Here is a 26,889-nt window from a genome sequence, read left to right on the forward strand (position 1 = left end):
CCCGCCCCGCCCCACCACCCTCCGACTCCAGATATCGTTCCTACGGGCCTGCTATGCTAACGATCAAATTGCCACAGACGCATTGTAGGCCTACAAGCTCAGAATCAGTGTAAGAGAACAGCCACTAAATAACGCTCGCAGTCACAGTTACATTGACCTCTGAACAGCGCTACTGCGCGATGACTGGGGATTTTTCCATAAGCAACATGCATCACGTGTACATAAAGTGCTACGTGTACTTCTAGTATTTACGCGGGAATCAATTTCACTTCCTGGACAACTTGATCTGTCTCCATTGCGTCATGATATTCATTGTATAATAAGAAATGCAGAGCCGGTTTAATGATCTGCGGTGCCTGTAACACAAATAACAGCGGGGCTTCCATTCTAGGATATATATTTTGCAATCCTCTCGGGGAGATGGGTAAAATGACCTGGTGAAAATAAGCGGGACTCTCTGAAGCGCGGAACCCGTAGCACGGGCTACATGTACTACTAGGATAAACCGGCTCTGAAGAAACGTGACAACACTAAGGACTGTTTCACATATTACGCCTGAATTAAAAAGAAAAAAACAACCCCATACTAGTATCACTATATATAAATTTTTGTCACGCGATGTTGTTTTCCTGTTTAAACATGTTCTGTTGTTGTCTGTATGTCCAGGACAGTGGGTTAGTTGTTAATTGCTAGTGGTTACAGAGAGAGAGAGAGAGAGAGAGAGAGAGAGAGAGAGAGAGAGAGAGAGAGAGAGAGAGAGAGAGAGAGAGGTTGGCATAGTGCCTTGAAAGTCGCCCAAAGTCGCTATCGTGGTGCCAACCCAGCACCAACCAGCCTTACGTCCGATGGTTTAACCTCTACATCACATACAAGTTAAAAGCAGTCAAAACAATAAAGCCCAACACATAACCAAACCAACAGCCATGCTAAACATTCCAAGAGTTAAAATAAACAAGATCTGTTAACACATGTACACGAAGAGTTGTCAGAACATTCACAATAGCACGACCCCGTTTTTAATCAATTTTTAACCTACACAAGTGAAGGTCAGACTGATAGTTTAGACTCCATTATAATTGAAAACAAAACAAACTTTTAATTTGAGCTTTGAAACGAGACACTAAAAGGTTGCACATGACATAAGCATAGGCTGAAAGTTTGCTAAACGTGACCAAGATCACGGACTTGAACACGTCTGTCTTGTTTATCTAATAGGTTTCAAAGAAAGAAAAAAAGAAAGAAATGTTTTATTTAACGACGCACTCAACACATTTTATTATGGCGTCAAACATATGGTTAAGGACCACACAGATAGTGATAGAGGAAACCCGCTGTCGCCACTTCATGGGCTACTCTTTTCCATTAGCAGCAAGGGTTCTTTTATATGCACCATCATACAGACAGGGTAGTACATACCACGGCCTTTGATATACCAGTCGTGGTGCACTGGCTGGAACGAGAAATAGCCCACTGACAGGGATCGATCCCAGACCGACCGTGTGTCGAGTGAGCGCTTCACCACTGGGCTACGTCCCGCCCCCTAATAGATTTCAAAGACAGTATATATTTTAATCCCGTTTTACGAAGTGAACTTAGTGCTAAGATCACCTTAAGTGCACAGATTAGCTTATGCATTTAATGTGATCACAACGCTAAGATCTCTTCGTAAAACGGGTTCCCGGGTATCTTGTTTGGTCATCAGTGCTCTAGATACGCTAATACTTGTAAGTAAAGCTACGCAATATTGGTCTGTCCATTAACTATTTTATAGGGTGTTTTATCGGGAATATAACTCGGTGGAGTCGTGGTTAAGCCATCGGACATAAGGCTGGTAGGTACAGGGTTCGCAGCTCGGTACGGCTCCCACCCAGAGTTTTAACGACTCAATGGGTAGGTGTAAGGCCACTGCACCCTATTCTCTCTCACTAACCACTAACTAACTAACTAACTAACCCACTGTCCTGGACAGAAAGCCCAGATAGCTGAGGTGTGTGCCCAGGACAGCGTGCTTGAACCGTAATTAGATATAAGCACGAAAATAAGTTGAAATGGAATGAAGTGTTTTTGTATACGTGTCGTGTAATACTTTATACAATAAACTCGTATTCTGTTTTTAGAAAAGTACCACTGGTAAAGTATAACATTGTAAAATGTTATTGTTAGCAAAGTGACAAATCGGAATGGTCGAAATTGGTTTTGAAAGAACTCATTCTGAATAATAAGGTCCAAACTCTTAACTTCAATGCTGCCTTGACAAAGTTGCAAACGACAGCTTAAACTCTCTCTCTCTCTCTCTCTCTCTCTCTCTCTCTCTCTCTCTCTCTCTCTCTCTCTCTCTCTCTCTCTCTCTCTCTCTCTCTCTATATATATATATATATATATATATTAAAATTTAATTATCCAGGCAATCTAAAAGAACCTTCCCGAATATTATTATTAATATTATTATTTTTTAACTTACAGCTTCTTGGTTCTGCTCCATGAGCTTTCTCTTGTGCATGACAAACCTATCTTTCATGTCTTCGGTGCTATCGCATCCATCCAGCTTAATGCCATGTTCGTCCGCCAGTTCCATAATGGTAAAGACATCATCAAAATCCTGAATGTCTTCGAAGCTTATGTCCTCCATGTTGTTCGATGTACAATCGGGACTGTCAAGAGCGACGACGTTAAAAACCATCTAGATAATATCTCCACTGTAGTCCACAGATAACTGAACACACAGAAATCCTTAACTCTGACGATCTGTAAATGTTTAAGTAAGAATCTTAACGTTAAGAGCCAGCTAGAAAATATATTCTCTACAATCTACAGATAACTGAACACACACACACACACACACAACTCCGTAACTCTGTGGATGTTTAAATCAGTCTAAGCGGTTAAGGACCATCCAGATAATATCTCACTGAATTCGGCTGAACTAGGCACACGAAAAATATAATTCGCAATGGTATCTGTCAAGTATAATTGTTTTAAATTCTGATGGTTTTCACTTCTGTCTTCTCGTTAGAGATAATCCTCATCTGTTGCAGAATAGTTTAAGGAAATTGCTTTAAATACATCAGTGAAGACTCTTTTATACGGCATGAGGTCACCCTGGGAATTTCTAAGAAACGAGACTGTTGTGTTTAATTACATGTCCTGTACTAGCTCAGCGTGTGTTGCACAAAGGCTAAATACCTTAACGCAGGCAGGATTTCAACGCTTCGGCTATTTTACACAGCAGACGTCAGAGCAAAAAAAAATTTAGGGGAAGTTTCAGATTACTGACCACTGAAATCTATACGGATCACGAATGAAAAAAAAACAGAAAGAAGAAAGAATCCACCCAATGAAATACGTTGAGACGTTCTTCCTGTTTGGTGAGTGAGCCCAGCTATTGGGAAGTAAAACATGGCTGAACCCAGTGAAGTTTCGACTTGAGGAATTTGCAATAGTTGGCAGTTTAAAACCATGGCGGGCTCTGGAAAACAAATGCGACTGAAATGTGTGGAAGACGTCAACAAAATCAAAGACTTCCCCGAAGCACTGATGATAATGAGGGATCTGGGCATCTCCGGAGCAGGTCTGAAGAACTTGGATGAAGCGAAAAAGAACATTGCTGGTTGGTACAATGCACACGGGGACAACGCTAAGTCTACCTATGTCAAAAAGGTAAGTGCTACAGACATACAGGAAAGAAAAACAAAGTTTAACGACACCAGACATAATTTTGCTTTAAATACAATGTCCTTAGTTTGTCCATATGTTTCCGACTAATAAAGAACTAAAATTACATATTAAATACACTTGCTAGTTTAGAAGATCTGTGTGTGTTCACGATGTTTCTAATCTTGTAGTATCTCAGTCTGAATTTTGTTTCCTATTATATATTTCTTCAATGTCATAATCTGATATTCGATGAGAATTGCGATATATGGAATAGAGCGGGAGAGGAGAAACCCGTAATCCAAGGTTCAAATATACACGTAACAAAAGTTAAGCAAAATCAACATTTGCTTTGCGTCTCACAAATGAGTTTTAACATTACTCGTTTTTGGTTTTTTAAATTTGTTTTTAATTTAACCATTACTCCCGATCTATTTGACAATGTCAAGCTAATCGCTGCTATTGGTATGATGACGTTGTGCTGGTAATAATAATTCTGTGATCACCTAACTGACCGATCTGATCTGTAATAAAGTACCAGGCTAATGTGGCGGCATCGAACCCTAACCCTAACCCTAACCCTAACCAATTACTCATTTGTATGCAGAGGGCGAGACGTAGCCTAGTGGTAACGCGCTCGCTTGATGCGCGGTCGGTTTGGGATCGATCCCCGTCAGTGGACCCATTGGGCTATTTCTCGCTGCAGACAGTGCATCACAACTGGTACATCAAAGGCCGTGGTATGTGCTATCCTGTCTATGGGATGGTGCATATAAAAGATCCCTTGCTGCTAATCGAAAAGAGTAGCCCATGAAGTGGAGACAGCGGGTTTCCTCCTTCAGTATCTGTGTGGTCCTTAACCATATGTCTGACGCCATATAACCGTAAATAACATGTGTTGAGTGCGTCGTTAAATAAAACATTTCCTTCCTTCCTTCATTTGTATGCAGAGCAATGTTTGACTGAACCTTAGTCCGAGATTACAAATAATCGTAATCGTCGTCGTCGCCATCATCATCATCAAGATCATCAATATAATTAAGATCATCATCATCTTCACCATCACCATCATAATCAGCACCATCATCACTATCACTACCACCATCACCACCATTATCATCATCATCATCATCATCATCATCATGAGTAACTGAACTTTAGTATTATTCAACTTTGCTGCATCTGAATGAGCCACGCACTACTTGTGCTAGTGAGAAGCGCTTTCTGAGCGAGCAGTTACAGACGATTAACCCCTTTAAAAAGCTTTAGTGAACACGTTTTCTGTCTGCTGAATGCATATTTTAATATACAGTGAAACCTCTCAAGACCGAACCCTCTGTAAACCGGAATTCCCTCTAAACCGGACATTGTACAGAGCCCCTTTCTAAAAACCAGGACAGAACAGTTACTTAACCTCTCGAAACCGGATCCCTCTTAAAACCAGACATTTGTCTCGGTTCCAAGGGTGTCCGGTTTAGAGGGGTTTCACGGTACATGTAATAACAGATGTGATAATACGCCAACTTCTCTGTCGGTAACAACTATTAACTGTTAATCCCTGTTCTGTACAGACACCCCAAGTATGTGAGATGTGTGCCCATAACAGCATAATTGAATTTTAATTGGATAAAAAAACACCAAAATCAAATTAAACAGAAAAAATACAAAAAGAGGTTACGCTATTATAGCACAAAATTACCTGTATTATGCAGCTACCTTCCTTAAGAGGTCATCCTTCTCTTAAATATTTTTGTTTTACTGATATAATAAAGAAATCACGAATTTATCGTTTCAGTAACAACAGTTCCCATTTAACAAATATCACCTTTTGTGAGTTTAGCAATAGTTGAATACTAAGATATAATCTATATATAAATTATGAATCACATTCTAGGGGTCATTACATTCGTATATATATATCAGATATATTGTATCCTGTTTCTACCCCAACGCAGATATAAACACTTATATATATTTAAATGTCAAACTACCCACATAACGAAGAACTGGTGACACTGAATCATAGAGATATTTTGATAGTATTACTAATAGCATGGTGAGATCCTTTTGTATAGTCTGTGTATACAGTCGTAAACAGCAGTTTACCACATAAATAAAGGAGTTTGATACAGCAGGAAAACACCCACGATATTCCATTTGCATGTGAATCTAATAACAGCTTTCAATCATTTGTAAATTTGTTATTCTAGGTTGAGACTACCAACTGCCACGACAAAGTTGGCCAACTTTCTGCTCTGATGACGTCTACGACTGTCCAGTTGCTAGTCTGACTCTGAGCGCTCTTACAACTCGTCGTATATAACTCTTACGACAGATCAGTTGTTAATCTGAGCGCACCCGTCGTAAGTCGGGAGATGGAGAAGTTACAACGCATCCGTCTAGTTGGCCAGCTTCGCCGTGACAGTTGAAAGTCTGAGATTAACATTAGAGTACAATTTAAAGTATATTGTGATGATTACGTAGATAATACTACACGAGTGGCGGGATAGCATTTATCTTACAACAAAATACTGTTTGTTTCAAAACGTAGCTAACGAGCAAAAGCGAGTTGGAATGAATGAATGAATGTTTAACGACACCCCAGCACAAAAATACACATCGGCTATTGGGTGTCACAAATGGGATGAAAATATTATTTATATATATTTATGTAAAACCACAGTGTAAACAAAAGCGAGTTGGATACTTTTAAAATGAGTTATGGTATCTAATGCTAGTCTTAGACTACCAACTGCCAACCTTCTGCTGTCACGATTTCTACGACTGTCTAGTTGCTAATCTGAGCGCTCTTACAACTGGATTCTCTTCGTGTGACCCATTAGTTGTTAATTTGAGCGCACTCGTCGTACGTCGAAAGTTGGGGAAATTACAACGCAACCGTCGAGTGGGCCAACTTCGTCGTGACAGTTGACAGTCTGACACTAGCATTACAGACTCGAATGCAGTATTAGGTTTCTTATATATCCTCAAAAACCTGGTTTAAATTAAATTTAAACATCTTTTCAGGTAAATCGTAAGTTAGGCGTCACAGATAAATCAGTTTTACATTAACTTATACGTCACATGACAGTCGATTTCAATATTGCTTATTTCATTGCATGGTATGGCTGTGGCGACAGGACACATACGTGTGTTATTGCCGGTGTTATATTTATTTAAAATACATGCACTTGTATTTGAAATGCAAAACTCATTTCAGCGCAAACATGTCCCCTCTCCTTTTTATGCTTTAATGAGCGTTTATTCTGTGTCAGTGCATTCAATAACCCTTCTGAAGCGACCACAGGTGGTATTACGTTCAATAAGCTCAGTAATCCAGAACGTTACGCATCACGTTCGAACATGTATGCGTTGGCTAGGTACGTAACTCATATGCAGCTTAAACAGTAAATAGCGTTCGTGCGAGGAACAAATGTAGCTAGATGTCAGTAGTGAATTATTCCTCACGCCGAGGGTATGGTGTTCTATTCAGTCCTGTAATTGCCAGACACGGCTTTGTGCTTCGGGTCGTCAGTGACATAAAATGTATTTTCAGAACTCGCCCACCCCTGTCACCCACGCTATATCCTGCTTACGGACCTACCTAAGAATAGTAGAAGAGCAGTATTTTTTGTTTAACGAATTCTCAACTCATTTTAAATTATAAATGCTTGTTGCTTAACGTGGTTATTGCGACAATAAATCGAGGAATAAGTAAAGACAGACAAATGGATAGAGATAGCTAGACTGACACACACACACACACACACACACATACAGAAAGAGAGAGAGAGAGAGAGAGAGAGAGAGAGAGAGAGAGAGAGAGAGAGAGAGAGAGAGAGAGAGAGAGAGAGAGAGAGAGAGAGAGAGAGAGACACACACACACACACACACACATACACACACACACACACAGTTAAAGAGAGACGTGATAATTACGTCATTGGAAAAAATCCACCCAAAAACCACCCCAGAAATAATGACACGGCCATCAAACACGTTTCTTTTTCAAATTAGCAACAACAGGTAAATTTATTACCACGGTCTTTGAAAAGTTAAAGTTTGTTTTGTTTAACATCACTAGATCACATTGATTCATTAATCACCGGCTACTACTACTGGATGTCAAACATTTGGTAATTGTGGAGCAACTCTAGAGGTGGAGCAATATTTGGTGCAGACAGAGTTGTAGTTTATTAACATCTCACCGTATGTACATCACACATATACAACACAAACAACCACGAAGGCACATGAGCCATTCGTTCAGGAATTATGAGAGACAGTATAGTTAAATAATACAAGCATGTACAATTAAAATATTAATGATAACACTATTGTGTATATAAAAAGTGTCATCGACGTTGTAAATTATGAAAAACAGGTTTTGGCTGTTACAAATGCAAGGTTAGGCTCTGACGTTAAAACACATAACTTAACTAAATGAGATAACATCATAAAATCTTTTTACAACATAACGTGCAAGTAAAATAATCAATAATTGAGTTTACTTTTTATTGTATATCACGCGAGATATCTAATGCTAAGCTACACCCTATAAAATAATTTGGAATGCAGGGAAGTGCGTAAGTGCAAACCCTTCTTTTTAAAATTGATGTACCGTACGTACACAATAGGCGATGACGTATGAAAAATTTAATGTGCCACCTATCTCTTAACACATTCTGATTTGAGCATTCACGGGTGGATATTTGATTTAGGACGTTGCAATTATGGCCGTAGATAATGCATTTCCTTGAGGATGGGCGATAGTCTTATATCTATGAAAGCGATGACTCTTAACTAATTGTAATATATACGCCGACACAAAAAAACATAATATACATTGTCGTCACCGAAAGGCGTGTTTGTTTAATGCCACCCCAGCACATTTTAAACTACGGCTACTCAGGTGTTCAACATACAGTTATTTAGACATTTAGTGTAGAAACAAGTGAGAGAAGAAACCCGTTGCCGCAACAGGCACGACGTTTATTTTTTTTCTTACGCGGCGTTCTCAGTGTGCTAGGGACAGAATGTCAACTGTCACGAAGAAGTTGGACAACTTAACGATTGCGTTGTAATTTCCCCAAATTCCCGACTTACGACGGGTGCGTTCAGATTAACAACTACTGGGTTATACGACGTGATTCAATTTATAAGAACGCTCATACTAGCAACTGGACAGTCGTAGAAGTCGTGACAGTAGAAAGTTGACCAACTTTCAGCTGAAAGTTGGTAGTATGAGCCTAGCATTATGCGATTTATCGTCCTTAAAGTAAATCAGAGAACACTGAAAAGGATCGTGCTTATAAAATGCGATTAGAATCTAGACTCAAATTTCCAATGACGTCATAATTTGTATGACATTATCATAACGTTAAATTTGTTATTCTAGTGTCAGACTACCAACTGCCACGACAAAGTTGGCTAACTTTCTACTCTCACGACTTTTACGACTGTCCAGTTGTCGTCGTATAACCCATTTGTTGTTATAATCTGAGCACGCCCGTTATAAGTCGGGAGTTGGAGGAAATGTCTGCTGGCAATTCAGTGACTAGCATAATGGGTTATACGACGAGAATCGAGTAAAACTTTAACTAACATTAGGTATATACATAGGCGAATGGACTCCCATTTTTGTTGGGGGGGGGGGGGGGGGGGGGAGGCTGATTTTTGCCCGAATTAAAAAAAAAAATCCCTAATCTGGATAACAACATTTATTCATGTTATAATTACTACCAAACAGCTATATAGGGTTGCAAACGAAGCACTTCGCATATTTACATGGATTACAACTAATTTTAAGGGTAGAATAATGGAAATACATGGTAAAAAGGTCTCAGGTTACCGTTAGCATATTTTCCCCGATAATCTCTACCATTTTTGCCCGAGTTTGATGTTTTGCTCCAGCACTAGGGGTGAAGTTGCGCCCCTCCCCCTGGCACCCTGACTGGTACGCTTATGGGTATATATTTTAAAAGCAGAGAAAATTTTAATTTATATTATCTAGTAGAACATGCATGTTAAATGGCAGCCCACAACTATACTGGAATTTATATCATGTATACTGGTAGGTACATGCTTTGTATATGACTAGGACTCTACGCTGTAATACTTAAAGGCACATACCCTAATTGTAACTCGTAAAAATGGACAATAAGTTTAGTTAATCTACAGTTTCTAGGGAAATGGATAACCTAAAGAATAAAATATAAGTAATGTTTGATTTCAGTGATCATAAACGGCTGTAATAGTGAAACATATGCTGTAGTGTTTAAAAACTAGGGTCTGTCCCTTTAAGAACTGAAAAAATATATATAAAAAACGATATTCGCATACGCCATAACTAATTGCATTTTTAATACATACCCGCGAATAATACCCGTTTTGCCTTAGATAACAAAACACACAACATCAAATTCCAGGAAATTAACTCATACATAACATTGCAAGTAAATAGAAAACAAACAGGATATAGAATGTGATTGGTGGAAAAAGTGTACATATAAACTTTCTAATAACAACTATTATGCTTTTTTATGTGTTGCAAGCGACCCAACTAACATTTCTATACGCAACAAAAGATGTTCATTCAGTAATTTATGATAACGCTTTTAGCCTTTTGTTTTTTCTAGTACAGCATACTTCCATAGCTATAGTGTAACAGGAACGGGATAGGTTTGGTATGTAGGTTAAAAAAGAAGTGGGCCATGACGTTGGTGTTCATTTCACAAAATTGCGTCAGACATTTTAAAATAGCTTCTGATAAATATTTAACAATATTACATAACGGGCTCCCATTCTTGTAGAGGACAGGCTGATCTTTGCTCAAATTAAATGAAAATACCCGAATCTGGATTGCAACATTTATTCATATTAGCATTACACATGTACTACCAAGCAGCTATGTAGGGTTGTAAACAAATCACTATGCATTTTTACATGGATTATAACTAATATTGTAGGTGGGATGATGAAAATACATGGTGAAAACGTTTCATGCCTGTTCATTTTGCCAGAATATCTCTATAATTTTTGTCCGAATTTGAGGATTTGTCTCGTAAGCTTATGTTATTTGAGAAATGTTTTTTTTTTTAAATGTTGTCTTCCCTAAATTATATTTTCTTGTGAAAATTTTACATTTGGTGATATATGAAAAACAGCCAGCCGTCACAAAAAATAAATTAGTTTTACTTAACGACACCACTAGAGCGCATTGATTTATTAATCATCGGCTATTGGATGTTAAACATTTGGTAATTTTGACACATAGTCTGAAAGGAAATCCGCTACATTTTTCCATTAGCAGCAAGGGATTTTTTATATGCACCATCCCACAGACAGGATAACACATACCACGGCCTTTGATATACCAGTCGTGTGCACTAGCCGGAACGAGAAATAGCCCAATGGGCCCACCGACGGGGGATCAATCCCAAACGGACTGGGCACCATGCGATCGCTTTACCACTGGGCTAATGTTTGATTTCAGTGATCATAAACGGCTGTAATACTGAAACATATGCTGTAGTGTTTAAAAACTAGGTTCTGTCCCTTTAAGAACTGAAAAAAAATATATAAAAAACGATATTCGCATACGCCATAACTAATTGCATTTTTAATACACACCCGCGAATAATACCCGTTTTACCTTAGATAACAAAACACACAAAATCAAATTCCCGGAAATGAACTCATACATAACATTGCAAGTAAATAGAACACAAACAGGATATAGAATGTGATTGGTTAAAAAATTGTACATATAAACTTTCTAATAACAACTATTATGCTTTTTTATGTGTTGCAAGCGACCCAACTAACATTTCTATACGCAACGAAAGATGTTCATTCAGTAATTTATGATAAGGCTTTTAACCTTTTGTTCGTTTTTCTAGTACAGCATACTTCCATAGCTATAGTGTAACAGGAACGGGATAGGTTTGGTGTGTAGGTTAAAAATAAGTGGACCATGACGTTGGTGTTCATTTCACAAAATTGCGTCAGACATTTTAAAATAGCTTCTGATAAATATTTAACAATATTACATGACGGGCTCCCATTCTTGTAGAGGACAGGCTGATCTTTGCTCAAATTAAATGAAAATACCCGAATCTGGATTACAACATTTATTCATATTAGCATTACTACCAAGCAGCTATGTAGGGTTGCAAACAAATCACTGTGCATTTTTACATGGATTATAACTAATATTGTAGGTAGAATGATGGAAATACATGGTGAAAACGTTTCATGCCTTTTCATTTTGCCAGAATATCTCTATAATTTTTGTCCGAATTTGAGGATTTGTCCCCCACCCCTGTCTCATAAAGGGACATTCCTGAGTTTGCTGCACTTTTTAAGATGTTATCGACTAACAAAGACCTTTTAATGATTGTAATCACATATCAAATATATTTTTCTGCATAAAATATTAGTGGCTGTATATTAAACGTATTTCTGATCGTTCTAACATTTATACTAGGTTAAATTTCATTTTATTTCCAAAAATATTATTTTTTCGTACGTACGAAATTATTTGAAGACAAAATTCAATTTGGGCTTCTTACAAATATTATGATGACCAGAAATACATTGAATATTCAGACACTGATATTATAAACCAGAAAATATATTTAATATGTAAGTTTAATCGTAGAAATATTTTATTAGTCGAAAACATCTTACAATGCAACAAACTCAGGAATGTCCCTTTAAGCTTATGTTATTTTAGAAATGTTTTTTTTTTTTTAAATGTTGTCTTCCCTAAATTATATTTTCCTTGTAAAAAATTTACATTTGGTTATATATGAAAAACAGCCAGCCGTCACCAAAAATAAATTAGTTTTGCTTAACGACACCACTAGAGCGCATTGATTTATTAATTATTAATCATCGGCTATTGGATGTCAAATATTTGGTCATTTTGACATATAGTCTCAGAGGAAATCCGTAACATTTTTCCATTAGCAGCAAGGGATTTTTTATATGCACCATCCCACAGACAGGATAATACATACCACGGCCTTTGATATACCAGTCGTGTGCACTAGCCGGAACGAGAAATAGCTCAATGGGCCCACCGACGGGGGATTGATCCCAAACGGACCGCGCATCATGCGATCGCTTTACCACGGGCCATTGATGTGTGCAATGCATTTTTAGTTTGGACTGAAATACATTTTGTTTTCATTTCGGGTACAAAAACGTCTCTGTCGATCTGTCTCTCTATCTGGCTGTCTCTCTTTCTTTGTCTATCGCTGCCTCTTTAGTGTGTTTCTCATTTCTCTTGCCAGGATTGATTCATTGATTGAATCATTGAATCATTGAATCATTGATTCATTGATTCATCTATTCATTTATTTATTCAGTTAGTCAGTCAGTCATATACGTTGATTATTTGATCAAATCAATCCATGATTTTGTCAGTTAGATGGATGGATTGATGAATGGATGTACTGATGCATTGATGGATATATGAATGGATGATGAATTGGTGTGTTATTTGGCTAGCTGACACATGAACGACGATTGAATGGATGATGGAGAAATGAATGAATGAATAAATAAAAAAACGAAAGAAAGACAGAAAGACAGAATGAATGAATGAATGTATGCTTCCCTTTGTATGCTAAATAGTGGTTAAGATGCGTTCTCAGTCGTCCTCAGTGGACTCGTGATTACGTAATCGGAATTAAGGCTAGCAGATGGTGGGTTCGCGTCCCACTACATCACTTTCCATCTCACTAACCACCAACAAGTAACCATGAAAACCGAGATATATGCCCAGTTTGCCCAGAATTTCCGCAATCATATATTAACCTTTTACATCTAATAATCGCTCTGTGATATTATGAAAGGTGGGGGAGACGCGGGAAAGGTGGTGGGGTGGGGCACTGATGTGTGAGAGGTGAGGGAGGGAGGTGGACGTACTGATCCCACAATTCTGAAGATTATACACACACCCCTCCAGCTGACACATGAATTAATATAACCTCCCTTCTCTCCCCCCCCCCCCCCCCACCCACCCAATTCGCTGGCATCTACCAACGCCCACAGGTGTGTTTAAATGAAGACGTATCTTCTGATCTATATATCTTACACACAGTTTTCCAAGAAAACCAGTCAGATTAATACGAAACACCGAGTGGGATCTCAACATTTTAACCTGGGATTTTTTATCTTTAGAAAATTAGACAGCCAACAACAATATATGGGGAAATCGAATCCAGGTCTATTCATGAGCTCTTTTATTCTTTACTTGGCGTGTTGCCAGAATGAACACAAGATTAATATCTCCACAAATAGACAAAGGGGCTCTGCTGTTAACCGGACTTAGTAGAGGTGTCTCAGAAATTATTATAATGGGATGGGAATGGTAGAGTGCGAGGCTAGACACATATTTTTAGTCACCTACCGGTCCAACCGGAAGGGACTATAGGTTTCAGCTCCGTCCTATCTGTCTGTCTGTATGTATATATGTATGTATGTGCCACATATAGTTTTCCAGACATTTATTTCGCAATTTCTCAAGATACTGATCTGAAATTTTGTGTATAGCTTTATCATGTACTGTTACAGATGAAGTTTGACTTTCATGGCGATATACCTATTTTCACAGAGTTATGGCCCTTGAACTTAAGAGATACCAAACAAAATTTCCTGACTGTTTCTTCGCAATGCCTGAATATATTGATCTGACACTTTGTATATCACTTTATCATGTACTGTTACAGATCAAGTCTTACTTTCAGTGCGATAAATTCATTTTTCACACCGTTATGACCCTTGAACTTAGAATATACGAACTATTTCTCGACGCGGTAGGCGACATGTATTGCTTTAGCATTACTCTCAGAATGCTTGTTATTCATGTTACGCCTATGGATTATTGAATATGTTTAATGTATCTCTGATTTTCTCTCCATCCCTCCTTCCTTCCTCCTCTCTTTCACTCTTTCTTCTTTGTATTCTCTCTCCACTTTTTTTTGTGACCAGTCAGAGCAGGGTGGAATTTGAAAATAGCTTATTCATAATCTCAAATGATCATCTTTTAAACTACAAAAGGTATTGTTTCGAGTTTTCAGAAGGAGCTTTATACTCCCCATATATCGCCCCAACGTCCCCGCAGACTGCCCCCCCCCCCCCCCCCCCCCCCGCCGCCCTCCGCTATATACGATCCTGAACACTGGCTGGAACGAAACATATCTCAAAATCCACCGCGCATTAGACCAGCACTGAGTCAAATGTGATGTAGCTCAGTGCTAGAGCGCTCGCCTGCGACGCGGTGAGTCGTAGGTACGATCCCCCTTGATGGACCAAACGGTGGTGTTTATTCCAATCAGTGCTACACGTCCTGATGTATGTACGGCCGTGGTAGGTGCTGCCCTATCTATGTTAAAGCGAATACAAACGTTTCCTAACTGTTATGTTAGATACCAAAATAACCAAAGATAAAATATGCTGAAGATAGCTTTTATTGTACATTGCACCAGGGGTGGGGGTGGGTGGATGGGATGGGGTTATGGGGGTGTTTAACGACACCACTAGATCACATTAATTTATTAGTCATCGGCTGTTGGATGTCAAACATTTGGTAATTTTTACATATAGTCTTAGCGAGGAAAGCCGCTATATTTTCCCATTAGTAACAAGGGGTCTTTTATATACACCATCCCAGACAGTATAGTACATACTACAACCTTTGATATACCGGTCGCGGGGCACTGGGTGGAACGAGAAATATTCCAATGAGCCCACCGACGGGGAACAATCCTAGACCGACTGCCCATCAAGCGAGTGCCTTACCACTGGGCTACTTTCCGCCCCAAAGCATGTTCAACTACTGTAAATAATAAAATTAATGCGAATAATGTATTGGCTCAATGATTGCATGAGGCGTTATAGTTTAACCCATATAATACTACCAAACACTGCAGAACTAAGACAAACAACAAAGCAAATGCCAACACACTGGTATGCATCTGTTAAGAGTGGAAATACTGTTTTACGTCAACAGAAAGTAATCATGTAACTAACAAGGAAAGGAAGAAAATGTTTTATTTAACGACGCACTCAACACATTTTATTTACGGTTATATGACGTCGAACATATGGTTAAGGACCACACAGATATTGAGAGAGGAAACCCGCTGTCGCCACTTCATGGGCTACTCTTTCCGATTAGCAGCAAGGGATCTTATATATGCACCATCCCACAGACAGGATAGCACATGTATATCACGGCCTTTGTTACACCAGTTGTGAAGCACTGGCTAGAACGAGAAATAGCCCAATGGGCCCACCGACGGGGATCGATTCTAGATCGATCGCGCATCAGCCGAGCGCTGTACCACTGAGGTCCCGCTTCATGTAACTAAAGTAGCCCATACACGATCAGTTTAATTGACAATAATACTGATACAATATTATTGATGAATATTTATTGGCCACCAACGACACAGTTATTTGCACAATATTTTAAGTCATTTGCCCTCTAACCATTGCTCTAAGCTATTGCCTTTGCTTTTGACAAGCGAAAACATAAAACAAGAATTACATGGTCCAAACAATGGTTTCTGCAGAGAAAAACGTTTGGCCATGTTGAACTGCTAAAGAAACTTAAAACAAATGAGCAGGCGTATTATCAAAATTTTCTTCGTATGGATGAAATAGCAAATCATTTTATTCATAAAATACTAATTTGTTTAATTTTGCATTAATAGGTAAATATAAGAAAATGCTTTAAAAAAAAAAATGCAAGTAAATATTGCAAGAAAACATAATTCAAAGTTAATATATATTTTAATAAAAATAAAAGAAACAAAGCAGACAGTGGATTGATGATTTTATTAATGTTATATTTATAAAGAAGAAGATATTTTCTCTCTTCCTTTTCCTGCCTGGACATGTTTATCCTTAGATAACTGGCTTCAGAATGAAATAGTGTGCAATAATTTGACATAGTGCCATCAACGACACAATAGTATTGAGAAACCTTCAATAAATATCTACCGATGTTTGATTCTGTCAATATATTGTGTCAATCAAAAACTTGCTTCAATATCACACACTCATGATCAATAATATTGTCGATTTTTATAATTGACAATATTATTGTCAATAAAATTGATCGTGTATGGGCTGCTTAACAATAACAAATACACGAAGTCCATGGGTCCACTATGCCGATTTACTATGAAATCCACTAAGCAGATTTACTATGTTATCTCCACACCCTGACATTTCAGCGGTGTTCTGCATTAGTGGTGAAGGCTTATTTTGCTTAATCGATGTAACATAAAACTAAGTAAATATATTGAAACAACTCAACATTTTTCATGATCGCAGTGTGATCTTTTAAAGTTGCATTTGACAGACGCATTAATAAAAGTTCGCTGTTACTGTGTGCCTGTCCCACACAATAACATGACGCATTATTTTCCTCATTTACAGTATATAGCTTGAACGCAGCAGTTAAGAAGAACATTTTAATCTACCATAACTTACCGAATTTCTAGTGGGTTAAAAAACGTAAAGGCGTATACACACTGGATGCTGCTAAAAATAAATAAATATATAAATAGATTAGCTTCAATGAGACCGTCTAGACTCAATGCGTGCGATGCGTGCGTCTGAAAACGCATGCGGCCAACCGAAATAAAATAATCGTACATTATGTATATGCCCAAAACGCAAGCCGCGGAGGTAACAATCAGATCGCACACACGCGCCGCATCCAGTCTATATGAACCTTAAACAGCCCCAGTAAAGACACATTTTTATTAGATGTATGGAAGGAAATAGTGTTTATATTAATGGCATATTGTCACGGAATTAAAGACCTTATTTCTTTAAAAATGGATAATAAATACAAATTACATTAATTGCTGGAAACCAAATCTAGCTATCGTATCAGCTTAACTGAACCATGATGGAGTGAAATCCATGTCATCCCTCACGGCAATTTTAGTTTTTGAATTATGGACCATTGCCATAATTCAATTATTTTTTACAAAATCTCATTAATAAATGGAGTATGGTGGTTATGAAGATGGCTGAATAAAGTACATTTAGGTACAAATCGAATTATTTTTGTTCAGGTAATACTTTGTTACACCATTAAATAGGTCAGTGGTCTGTGACAATATGCCTTTAATATATCCGATAGTTAATTTTAATAAACGCGACCCGTTTTTTAATAGTTTTTTTTTCTTCTGAAACGCCTGAATGAAAAACTCTGTCAGATGTTACCCTAACATTTGGTCTTCGCATTAAGCAGTTTTTATCCGTGTCCAACATCAAATCACCTGAAACTGGTTTTGATCTTGCGCATCTGAAAACAAATCGTGCAGATGCTGTTATATATACTCTTCAAAAAAAGAAACGCAAAAGGGTACAAATGGGTTATAACTCCGATTTTATGTTTCCTACCGGTTCATGCTTTGTGAATATAAGATCATTGCATGTCCCAAACACATTCCCACGGTTACATTCGATAAAACGCAGCTACTGTACAATAAAGTTCCAAAATGTGAATATTCGCAAAAACGCAGCCACGTGCAAACCATGTCACCACTGCACGTGCGTTGTCTGCACGTGCAACATGAACACCGACAGTATAAAAGTGCAGGGTGTTCGCTTGCCTGGCCTCTGTATGTGGCCGACAGTTGACAATCCAGGACATGCCACGTCTCAGTGAACCGCAGAGAAACAATGCCATCGGCCGACTAGACGCAGGCGAATCCAGAACGGCCGTTGCCAGGGCATTCCATGTGTCCCCAAGCACCATCTCCAGACTGTGGGACCGTTACCAGCAACATGGATCAACACGTGACCTCCCCTAGATCCGGTCGACCACGGGTCACTACCCCCGGGCAGGACCGCTACATCCGGGTACGCCACCTTCGGGAACGATTGACTACTGCCACCTCCACAGCCGCAGCAATACCAGGTTTGCGCAGGATATCCGACCAGACCGTACGGAACCGCCTACGTGAGGTAGGAATTCGTGCCAGACATCCAGTTCGAGGTGTCATCTTAACACCACAACACCGTCGACTCCGACTGCAGTGGTGCCAGATTCATCGACAATGGCCTCAACTGCGATGGAGACAGGTGTGGTTCAGTGACGAGTCCCGATTTCTGCTCCGACGTCATGATGGAAGATGTCGCGTGTATAGGCGTCGTGGTGAACGTTATGCGGCAAACTGCGTGCAGGAAGTGGACAGATTGCGGGGGGTAGTGTCATGGTGTGGGCAGCCATCTCACACACTGGCAGAACTGACCTGGTCCACGTGCAGGGCAACCTGAATGCACAGAGCTACATTGACCAGATCCTCCGGCCACACATCGTTCCAGTTATGGCCAACGCCAACGCAGTGTTCCAACATGACAACGCCAGGCCTCACACAGCACGTCTCACAACGGCTTTTCTACAGAACAACAACATTAATGTCCTTCCTTGGCCATCGATACCACCGGATTTGAACCCAATTGAGCATCTATGGGACGAGTTGGACCGACGCCTCCGATAGCGACAACCACAGCCCCAGACCCTACCCGAGCTGGCAGCAGCCTTGCAGGCCGAGTGGGCCACCATCCCCCGGGACGTCATCCGTACTCTGGTTGCTTCAATGGGCAGGCGGTGCCAGGCAGTTGTCAACACACGCGAAGGCCACACCCGGTATTGACTCCAGATGACCTTGACCTTGGTGGTGTGTCCTATCACTTACTCACAATGGACTAGAGTGAATTGTGAACAATCCTGCAACATTTGGTAATTATCGGACTCACCATTCAGTAATTAAATCAATTCTCCAAATGTTACGACAATGTGGTTTTGCGTTTCTTCTTTTGAAGAGTATATAAACAACACTTTATTTATAAACAGTCTTCGTACCCATGAACATTTTAAAGCAGTCATAAAATGTTTTAAATTTGACATATTAAGGCCTCCTTCTTTATAATCTTGAGTTATTAAATCGCGCTTTAATTTTTCGGAGTTGTTCTGCCAAATAAATTTAAAGAATAGTGTATTAATGTTTTTAATCATCTCTCCTGGATTGGGTAATGAAATTAAAAGATGCGTTATTTTGGGTGTTATGAGCGTTTTAAGTACCGTTATTCTTCCTGTTCATTTTCTAACAGACCACAATTTTAAGAAATTAGGTATTTCTATTAGCATAGAGGCACAGTTAATTTCAATAATATTTTCTAAATTAAATGAGTGAGTAAAAGTTTTACACGTGCGTATATACCACGAAGGTTTCACGCACGCCTGTCACGGGCTTAATCTCTGACTTTCGCCAGTGACTAAGTCCGGGCCAGGAGGGGGAGGGGTACGTTTGAGGTGGGCGGAATTTGAAAAAAAAAATTTAGTGGTCGGTCAAAGACCTAAGTCCTAAAATCCTAACGACATTCTACACTTCTACACATGTCCGGACTAAGAATTTAAAACCAAAAGTTTTTGACTGCTCGGCCTAAAAGGTTTTAAGGTGATTTGAGCAATTGATCGGGCACCAAAGTAAAGTGCGTTGGACTATTTATAAAAAAAATAAACATAAGAATTTTGAGCCGCGGCCGAAATTTTTTAAAGTCCAACTAAGCCCAAAAAAAGAAAAAGGAGGTTGGCGTCTACTTTGGCGAGCCTGAAGATTCCCGGAGTAGAGGCAGGAGATGTTGGCGTCGTAGCAAAGTACGCACTACAGCACCGTAGTCGGGGCCGCAGACCGCCCGGATCATCTTGTGGATGTTCTTGTTGTCCAACTTGGCCGGAAGTATGACTTGGCGGTAGGTCTTGTCCCTCTGGTGCGTCACGACTACTGTGTCATGAGTTCCAAACATCTTGTTGTGGAGTTCGTATTTGCTGCCGTCCTCCAGGGATCTCCAGTCTGTGTTGAGGTGGCTGCCTCGTAGCTGCGTCGGGTTAGCCGTGTCCCCCTGCATGTACTGGTGAAGTTGTTTATTCAGTCCGTTCACAGCGACGGTCCATTCGGACTCTTCAGGAGGAGCAACTACCGGGGCTGGTCTCTCGGCCTTGGCTGGCCGGTCGGTCGGTGATGTTGCCTTCCTTTTTTCTTCAACGGTGGTCGATCGGGCCGATGGCGAGGCGACTGGCTGTACCGGAGATACCGGCCAGTTTTTCCTGGGCCATGTGACGGTCGGTGATGGAGGGTCGTTGGGCGTCTCACACACCGCAGTGTTGAGCTCGTCCAGTTCGGTGGCCGACGGTTCCCTTGGGGCTGGTCGCGTCGTCTCAGGTTGGACTGGGGGCGGCGTCGCAGAAGGGACCGCCACTGGCGGTTGAGCCGCCAGCTTAGATCCCCCCCCGTGCCGCTCCTGGCGCAGGTTTCCTCTTCCTCCACTTCCGATTCCTTGTCGGCGAGATCGCGTCCCCGTACACCAAGGTCACGGAAGCCCGTGACCCGGTGTGCGTGACGCAATACTCACTCAGCTTTCCAAAACTGGCGAGCAGTCCCCCCAGGGGGGGGGGGGGGGGTAAGTCAAGAGCGCAGCTAACCACGTCTACTCTCATCGTGAGTTGAGTTGAAAAGCTTTTACATACGAAAACTTGTCATGCAGACGTTTTATGAGATCCAAGTGTTTTCAATCATTCGGCCATTTTGTCTAATTTGTGTGTATTTGAATGCAAATAGTTGTCAGCGGTGTCGATATTTTCCGGCTTAAAAGACCTCCGCTCGGTCCTGCACCCGACGATCACTAAAAAATGATTGGTCTCTAAATTAAATAAGAATTTTTTATCAAGTAAACTGAATTGTATTGCGCTCCAATCTAATGTCCATCTAGTATGGAGGTAAACGTCTTTAAAAAACGTTTTAATTCCTATCCAAATGGATTTTGATTTAGAATAGTTTATTTTTAGACCTGAAATGTGTCCATAATGATCTAATTCCGTAAATGTACTGTACAGGAACTCGGGGGATCCAGCTAGAATGAAAGTTGTATAGTCCGTATATTGTGATATTAAATATTCTTCGCCACCTATATTTACACCTTTAATAGTTGGATTATTTCTAATAATAATGGCAAGGATTTCAGCACATATCATTAATTAATTAATTAATTCAGTTTATAATTGATGGGAGTTAATAGTGTATTTTATTTCGTGCTAAATGATTGAAAAATGTGTTTAAAAAAGTTAAATATTTATATTTGTGTGGATTATTTTATACAGTCTCTCCTAACTTCACATGGAGTGGCTCAGTGCTAATATCGATGCGACTTTAATAAACAATGTGTATGTCATTCTGTCATTCTGTTTTATCCCCAAGGACCAGGACGCCCTCAAGGAGGCCCTGAACGAGGATAAAAGGAACAGAGCCTCCTTACTGAAGGTTTTCGAACAGGCAGAAGCCAACTTTAAGGAACTTCCTGAGAAATTCGTTCACGATCTGGACCAAGTCTTCCCAGGATTCCAAGCTGATCTCAAACGGAAGTCCCAAGAGCTACAGAAGAGTGACTGTGCCATCCTCTTTGCAGGCAAGTCTGATATAACGTTACGAACCGGATTCAACAGGCATTTACCTAATACGTTTTTGTTTGTTTTTTCAAAATCAGAGGATCTTTTATATGCACTTTTCCACAGGCAAATACATGGCCTCTGATTTGCCAATCGTGGGACATACATATTTTACCATTTTAATTACAGATATAAGGGACATATATATTTTTTACTCTTTATTATTATTATTATTATTATTATTATTATTATTATTATTATTATTATTCTTATTATTATTATTATTGTGACAGGTGAGACGGGTTCAGGTAAGAGCAGTCTGGTGAATCTGTTGTCAGGGGCGAACCTCCTGCCTACAGCTGGTCTCCAGTGCACTGCGACCATGTGCGAACTGAGGAAGTCCCCCAAGAAATACGCCGTCATTCACTTCCGAGAGCGCAAGAAGTCCACGCCGAAGATTCTCGACTGCGGCCCCGTCGAGGGCGAGTTTATCAAGAAGCTCCACCAGTACATCACGTTTATTGACGAGGAGACCGAGGAGAGCCCGTATGACAGAGTGGAAATCTTCTGGCCTTTTCCTAGTTTGGAGGTCTGTCTGTCTGTCCGTGTGTCCGTCTGTATGTCTGTCTGGCTGCCTGCCTGCCTACCTGCCTGCCTCCCTCTCTCTCTCTCTGTCTGTCTGTCTGTCTGTCCGTTTGTATGTCTGTCTTTCTGTCTGTCTATCTGTCTGCCTGTCCGTCCGATAGTCTGTCCGTATGTAGGTCTGTCTGTCCATCTGTCTGTCTGTCTATCTGTCTGGGGCGGAATCTAGCTCAGTCGGCTTTCGTTGTAGGATGGAATCACTTGTCCATAATCGTACAAGACAGGTTTTGTGTGTGTGTGTGTGTGGGGGGGGGGGGGGGGGTGCAACTGCCCCCTAGTTTTGGAGCAAAACTTCAATTTTGGTCAAAAAAACAGAAAAAGAAATTAGCTGGCCTAAAACCATTTTACCATGTATTTGTATCATTCTACCTACAATGTTAGTTGTAATCCGGGTAAGGATTCGTTTGCAACCCTATATTATAACTGTTTGGCAGTAATGCTAACATAAATAAAAGCTGTTATCCAGATTCGGGCATTTTCGTTTACTTCAGGCAAAAGTCAGCCTGCCCCCCCTTCCGACTCGCTACAAAAAAGGGGAGCCCGTACGACTATACACTTCTCTCTATGGGATGTTGCGTACAAACGATCCCTTGCCCAAGTACTCTGCCGTTCGAGAGCTAGACGGACATTTGGAGGTTAAGACCGCTCTCTCAGCCAAAGATAACTGTATGGCGAAAACACGGAATAGCTACCTACCACAAATATCCTTCTAGCACTCGAATGGCAGACTACTTGGGGAAGGGATCGTTTGTACGCAACATCCCATAGAGAGAAGTGTATAGTCGTACGGGCTCTTGCCCTTGCTGATACTTGAAAAGAGTGGCCCATTGCATGGCAGCAGCGTGTTTCCTCCCTCATTATCTGTGTGGTCCTCAGCTAAACGTCCATTACCATATAACGGTAATTAAAATATGTCGAGTCATGTGTGGTTAATTAAAACATTCCTTCGTTCCTATGATTAAACAGGGCACTTGGGTTTTGCTAACTTCGCTTTTCTCACTTTTTATTTTTCCCTCCCAGGAATGCGTTGTGTTTGTGGACAGCCCCGGCGTAGGTCAGAGCCAACACGTGTTCAAGCAGATAGAAAAATACATGACCAAAGCATTCGGCTTCATCTACGTCATCAACCCCGGCAGCATTCACAGGGACAGGGTATGTCTTTAACATTTCATCATCCTTGTAACCGTCATCAACAGGGAAAAGGATCACTCAAACAGTTACATACATACAGTAATGGCAGCTTCTCGATTGATCAACTTTCGTTCTAAAATTTACAAACAAATCATTTCATTGAAGTCGATTTTCCCGTCCAGGTCAGCCTGGATATAAATATCTTCGTCATCAACACCATAATAATCACAGCTACCATTGTGATGACCTTCAACTTCTTGATCATCATCATCATCATCACCTCCACCACCACCATCAACATCACCACCACCACCACTACTGCCACCACCACTACCACCATCAACATCATCGCCACCACCGCCACCACCACCACCACCATCAGCATCATCACCACCACCACCGCCACTGCCACCACCACCATCAAATTTATCATCATCATCATCATCATTACCACCAACATGACAACCACCATAACCATCATCACCACCACCACAACCACTACCTCCACCACTACCGCCACCGCCACCACCACCATCAATTTTATAATCGTCGTCATCATCATCATCATCATCATCATCATCATCATGACCACCAACATGACAACCACCACAACCATCATCATCACCACCACCACCACCACCACCACCACCACCACCACCATCATCATCATCATCATTATCATCAAGACCATCAATCATCAAGACCATCAACGTCATCACAGTCATCATCATCATGACCATCACCACTACCACAACCATCGTCATCATCATCATCATCATCACCATCATCATCATGACAACCAACATCACCGTTATCACCATTATCGTCACCATTACCAACACCATCACCACAACCACCACCACCACGACCACCATCACCATCACCATCACCACCCATCATCATCATCATCATCATCATCATCATCTTAACTATCACCATTATGATGATGATGATCATCATCAACCACAACAATAATAGCAGCAACCATTTTTAAAAGGTGGTACCAGAAATTATATTCGTATGGTAATATTTTCCATCACAACCGAAACTATTAAATCATTTGTCTTGATATCTCATTTTCATTTTCAGAAAGCCCAAACCTCTGCAATGCCGCCCCGGTAGTTATAAATGCCCGTCTATTTGTTTGTTCATGTTCCATGATTTACATATGAATAGTGCAAATAAACGTGACTTCTTTGTTCTCCAATAAGTGGTTTGATGTCCTGGTATAATGTATTATTTAAGATGGATCCATAATGCTATAGATACGTCAAGTAACTTCCCTACAGCAATAATTTTAAGGCATTAGAAAATAATAAAATTATATACCTTCATCATATGATATTGTTCTTGGGATAAGCGGGGGAGAGTACGTATCATGTTAACAATCCTTTGCACTCGCTATTTGCATTAGGAAACGAAGACTGCATAGGCAGGTGTTAAGATATATACAACACGGATGTAGGTGAATAAAATCCGCATAACTAATGGAAAGTAATTTGTGTTCAACATTATTATGTTGTTCAACAGGCGCCCACGCTATGGTTGATTTGATGTTACAATATAAAATTTCACAATGTAACTCACACCTACATTATTTTATAATGTCGTACACAAAGAAAGAGAAGAAAGAAAAAGAAGAAAAAATAATGAAAAAAAATAAAGAAAAGAAACAAATATATACAAATAACTTTCAAAATAACGACATATCTAGAGGGGGACACAACCCATGTTTTTATCTTTATTTACATAGAGGAAAACGCACACAAAACCCCCACGTACATTTGTATCCTCAAGAAGGGTGCACAGCCCCCCCCCCCCCCCCGGTTCCTACAGGTCTGTTTAAAGTCGAAAACCCTAGTTTCAACTTGTAACACGTATACTCTACAGATATGTAACACATTTGGATCAAGTCACAAAAGAGTTAAATAAGAGTCTGCGAGGTTGAAACAGGAAAATATCGTTTAAAATAGACTAGAAGTCAACTCCATAATCGTTACTTCTCAGACTGAAGTGTGTTTAAAAGACCCCCCCCCCCCCCCCACACACACACACACATTTTGCGATATTAGAAAAACACCAGGATGACCAGAAACACTTCGGTTGTACAGAAATGGATAATCTAAACAATAAAATATAAATAATTATTGATTTCAGTTATCATAAACGGCTGTAATAGTGAAACATATGCCTTAGTGTTTAACAACTAGGGTCCGTCACTTTATAGTACATCGCTATTTTTCGTTCTAGCCTGTACACAACGACTGGTATATCAAAGGCCGTGGTATGTGCTATCCTGTCTGTGGGTTGGTGCATATAAGAGATCCCTTGCTACTAATGGAAAATGTAGCGGGTTTCCTCACTAAGACTATATGTCAAAATTACCAAATATTTCACAACCAATAGCCGATGATTAACAAATCAATGTGCTCTAGTGGTGACGTTAAACAAAACAAACTTTAACTTTAAAGTACACATCATTTTACCCAAACTATATTACCGTACTTACCGTATTTATTGTATAACCAGCTCGGCTACCTTCTTCGCATGGCGGTACAGCAAAGCGACTTCGATCCATCGACCACGATCTTCGTGAACAACAAGTGGGACCAGGTGCCCCCTAGGGAGCAGGAAGACGTCTTTAAATACACCCTGGAGAAGCTGAACGGCTGCATCCCTGGAACCAAACCCTCGCAGATATACCCGCTCTCCACCAAAGAGGTACGGCACTGATCAACTTGTAAAATGCATTTCAGCAAAGTGGCTGGACGTAGCCCAGTGGTAAAGAGCTCGCTTGATGCGCGTTCGCTCCAGGATCAATCCCCGTCGTCCCAGCCAGTGCACCATGACTGGTATACCAAAGGCCATTATATGTGCTATCGTGCCTTTTGGGACAAAGCCTATAAAAGATCACTTGCTACTAATGGAAAAATGTGGCGGGTTTCCTCTCTGTTTGTCAGAATTACCACATATCTGACATC

General features: G+C 40.2%; 1 protein-coding gene across 1 annotated transcript in view; it reads left to right on the top strand.

Moving 5' to 3' along the window:
- The first annotated feature begins 3,307 nt into the window (after nt 1-3,307).
- LOC121368614 overlaps nt 3,308-26,889 on the top strand; it is a 57,685-nt gene continuing 34,103 nt past the window's right edge. Inside the window, exons 1-5 of the mRNA XM_041493353.1 lie at nt 3,308-3,657; nt 21,948-22,155; nt 22,429-22,724; nt 23,798-23,929; nt 26,438-26,629. Coding sequence (XP_041349287.1) covers nt 3,457-3,657; nt 21,948-22,155; nt 22,429-22,724; nt 23,798-23,929; nt 26,438-26,629 — 1,029 coding nt within the window. The 5' untranslated portion in view covers nt 3,308-3,456. The remainder of the gene's footprint in view (nt 3,658-21,947; nt 22,156-22,428; nt 22,725-23,797; nt 23,930-26,437; nt 26,630-26,889) is intronic.

This window comes from Gigantopelta aegis, chromosome 3 (assembly GCF_016097555.1).
Source record: "Gigantopelta aegis isolate Gae_Host chromosome 3, Gae_host_genome, whole genome shotgun sequence".
Lineage (NCBI taxonomy): Eukaryota > Metazoa > Mollusca > Gastropoda > Neomphalida > Peltospiridae > Gigantopelta > Gigantopelta aegis.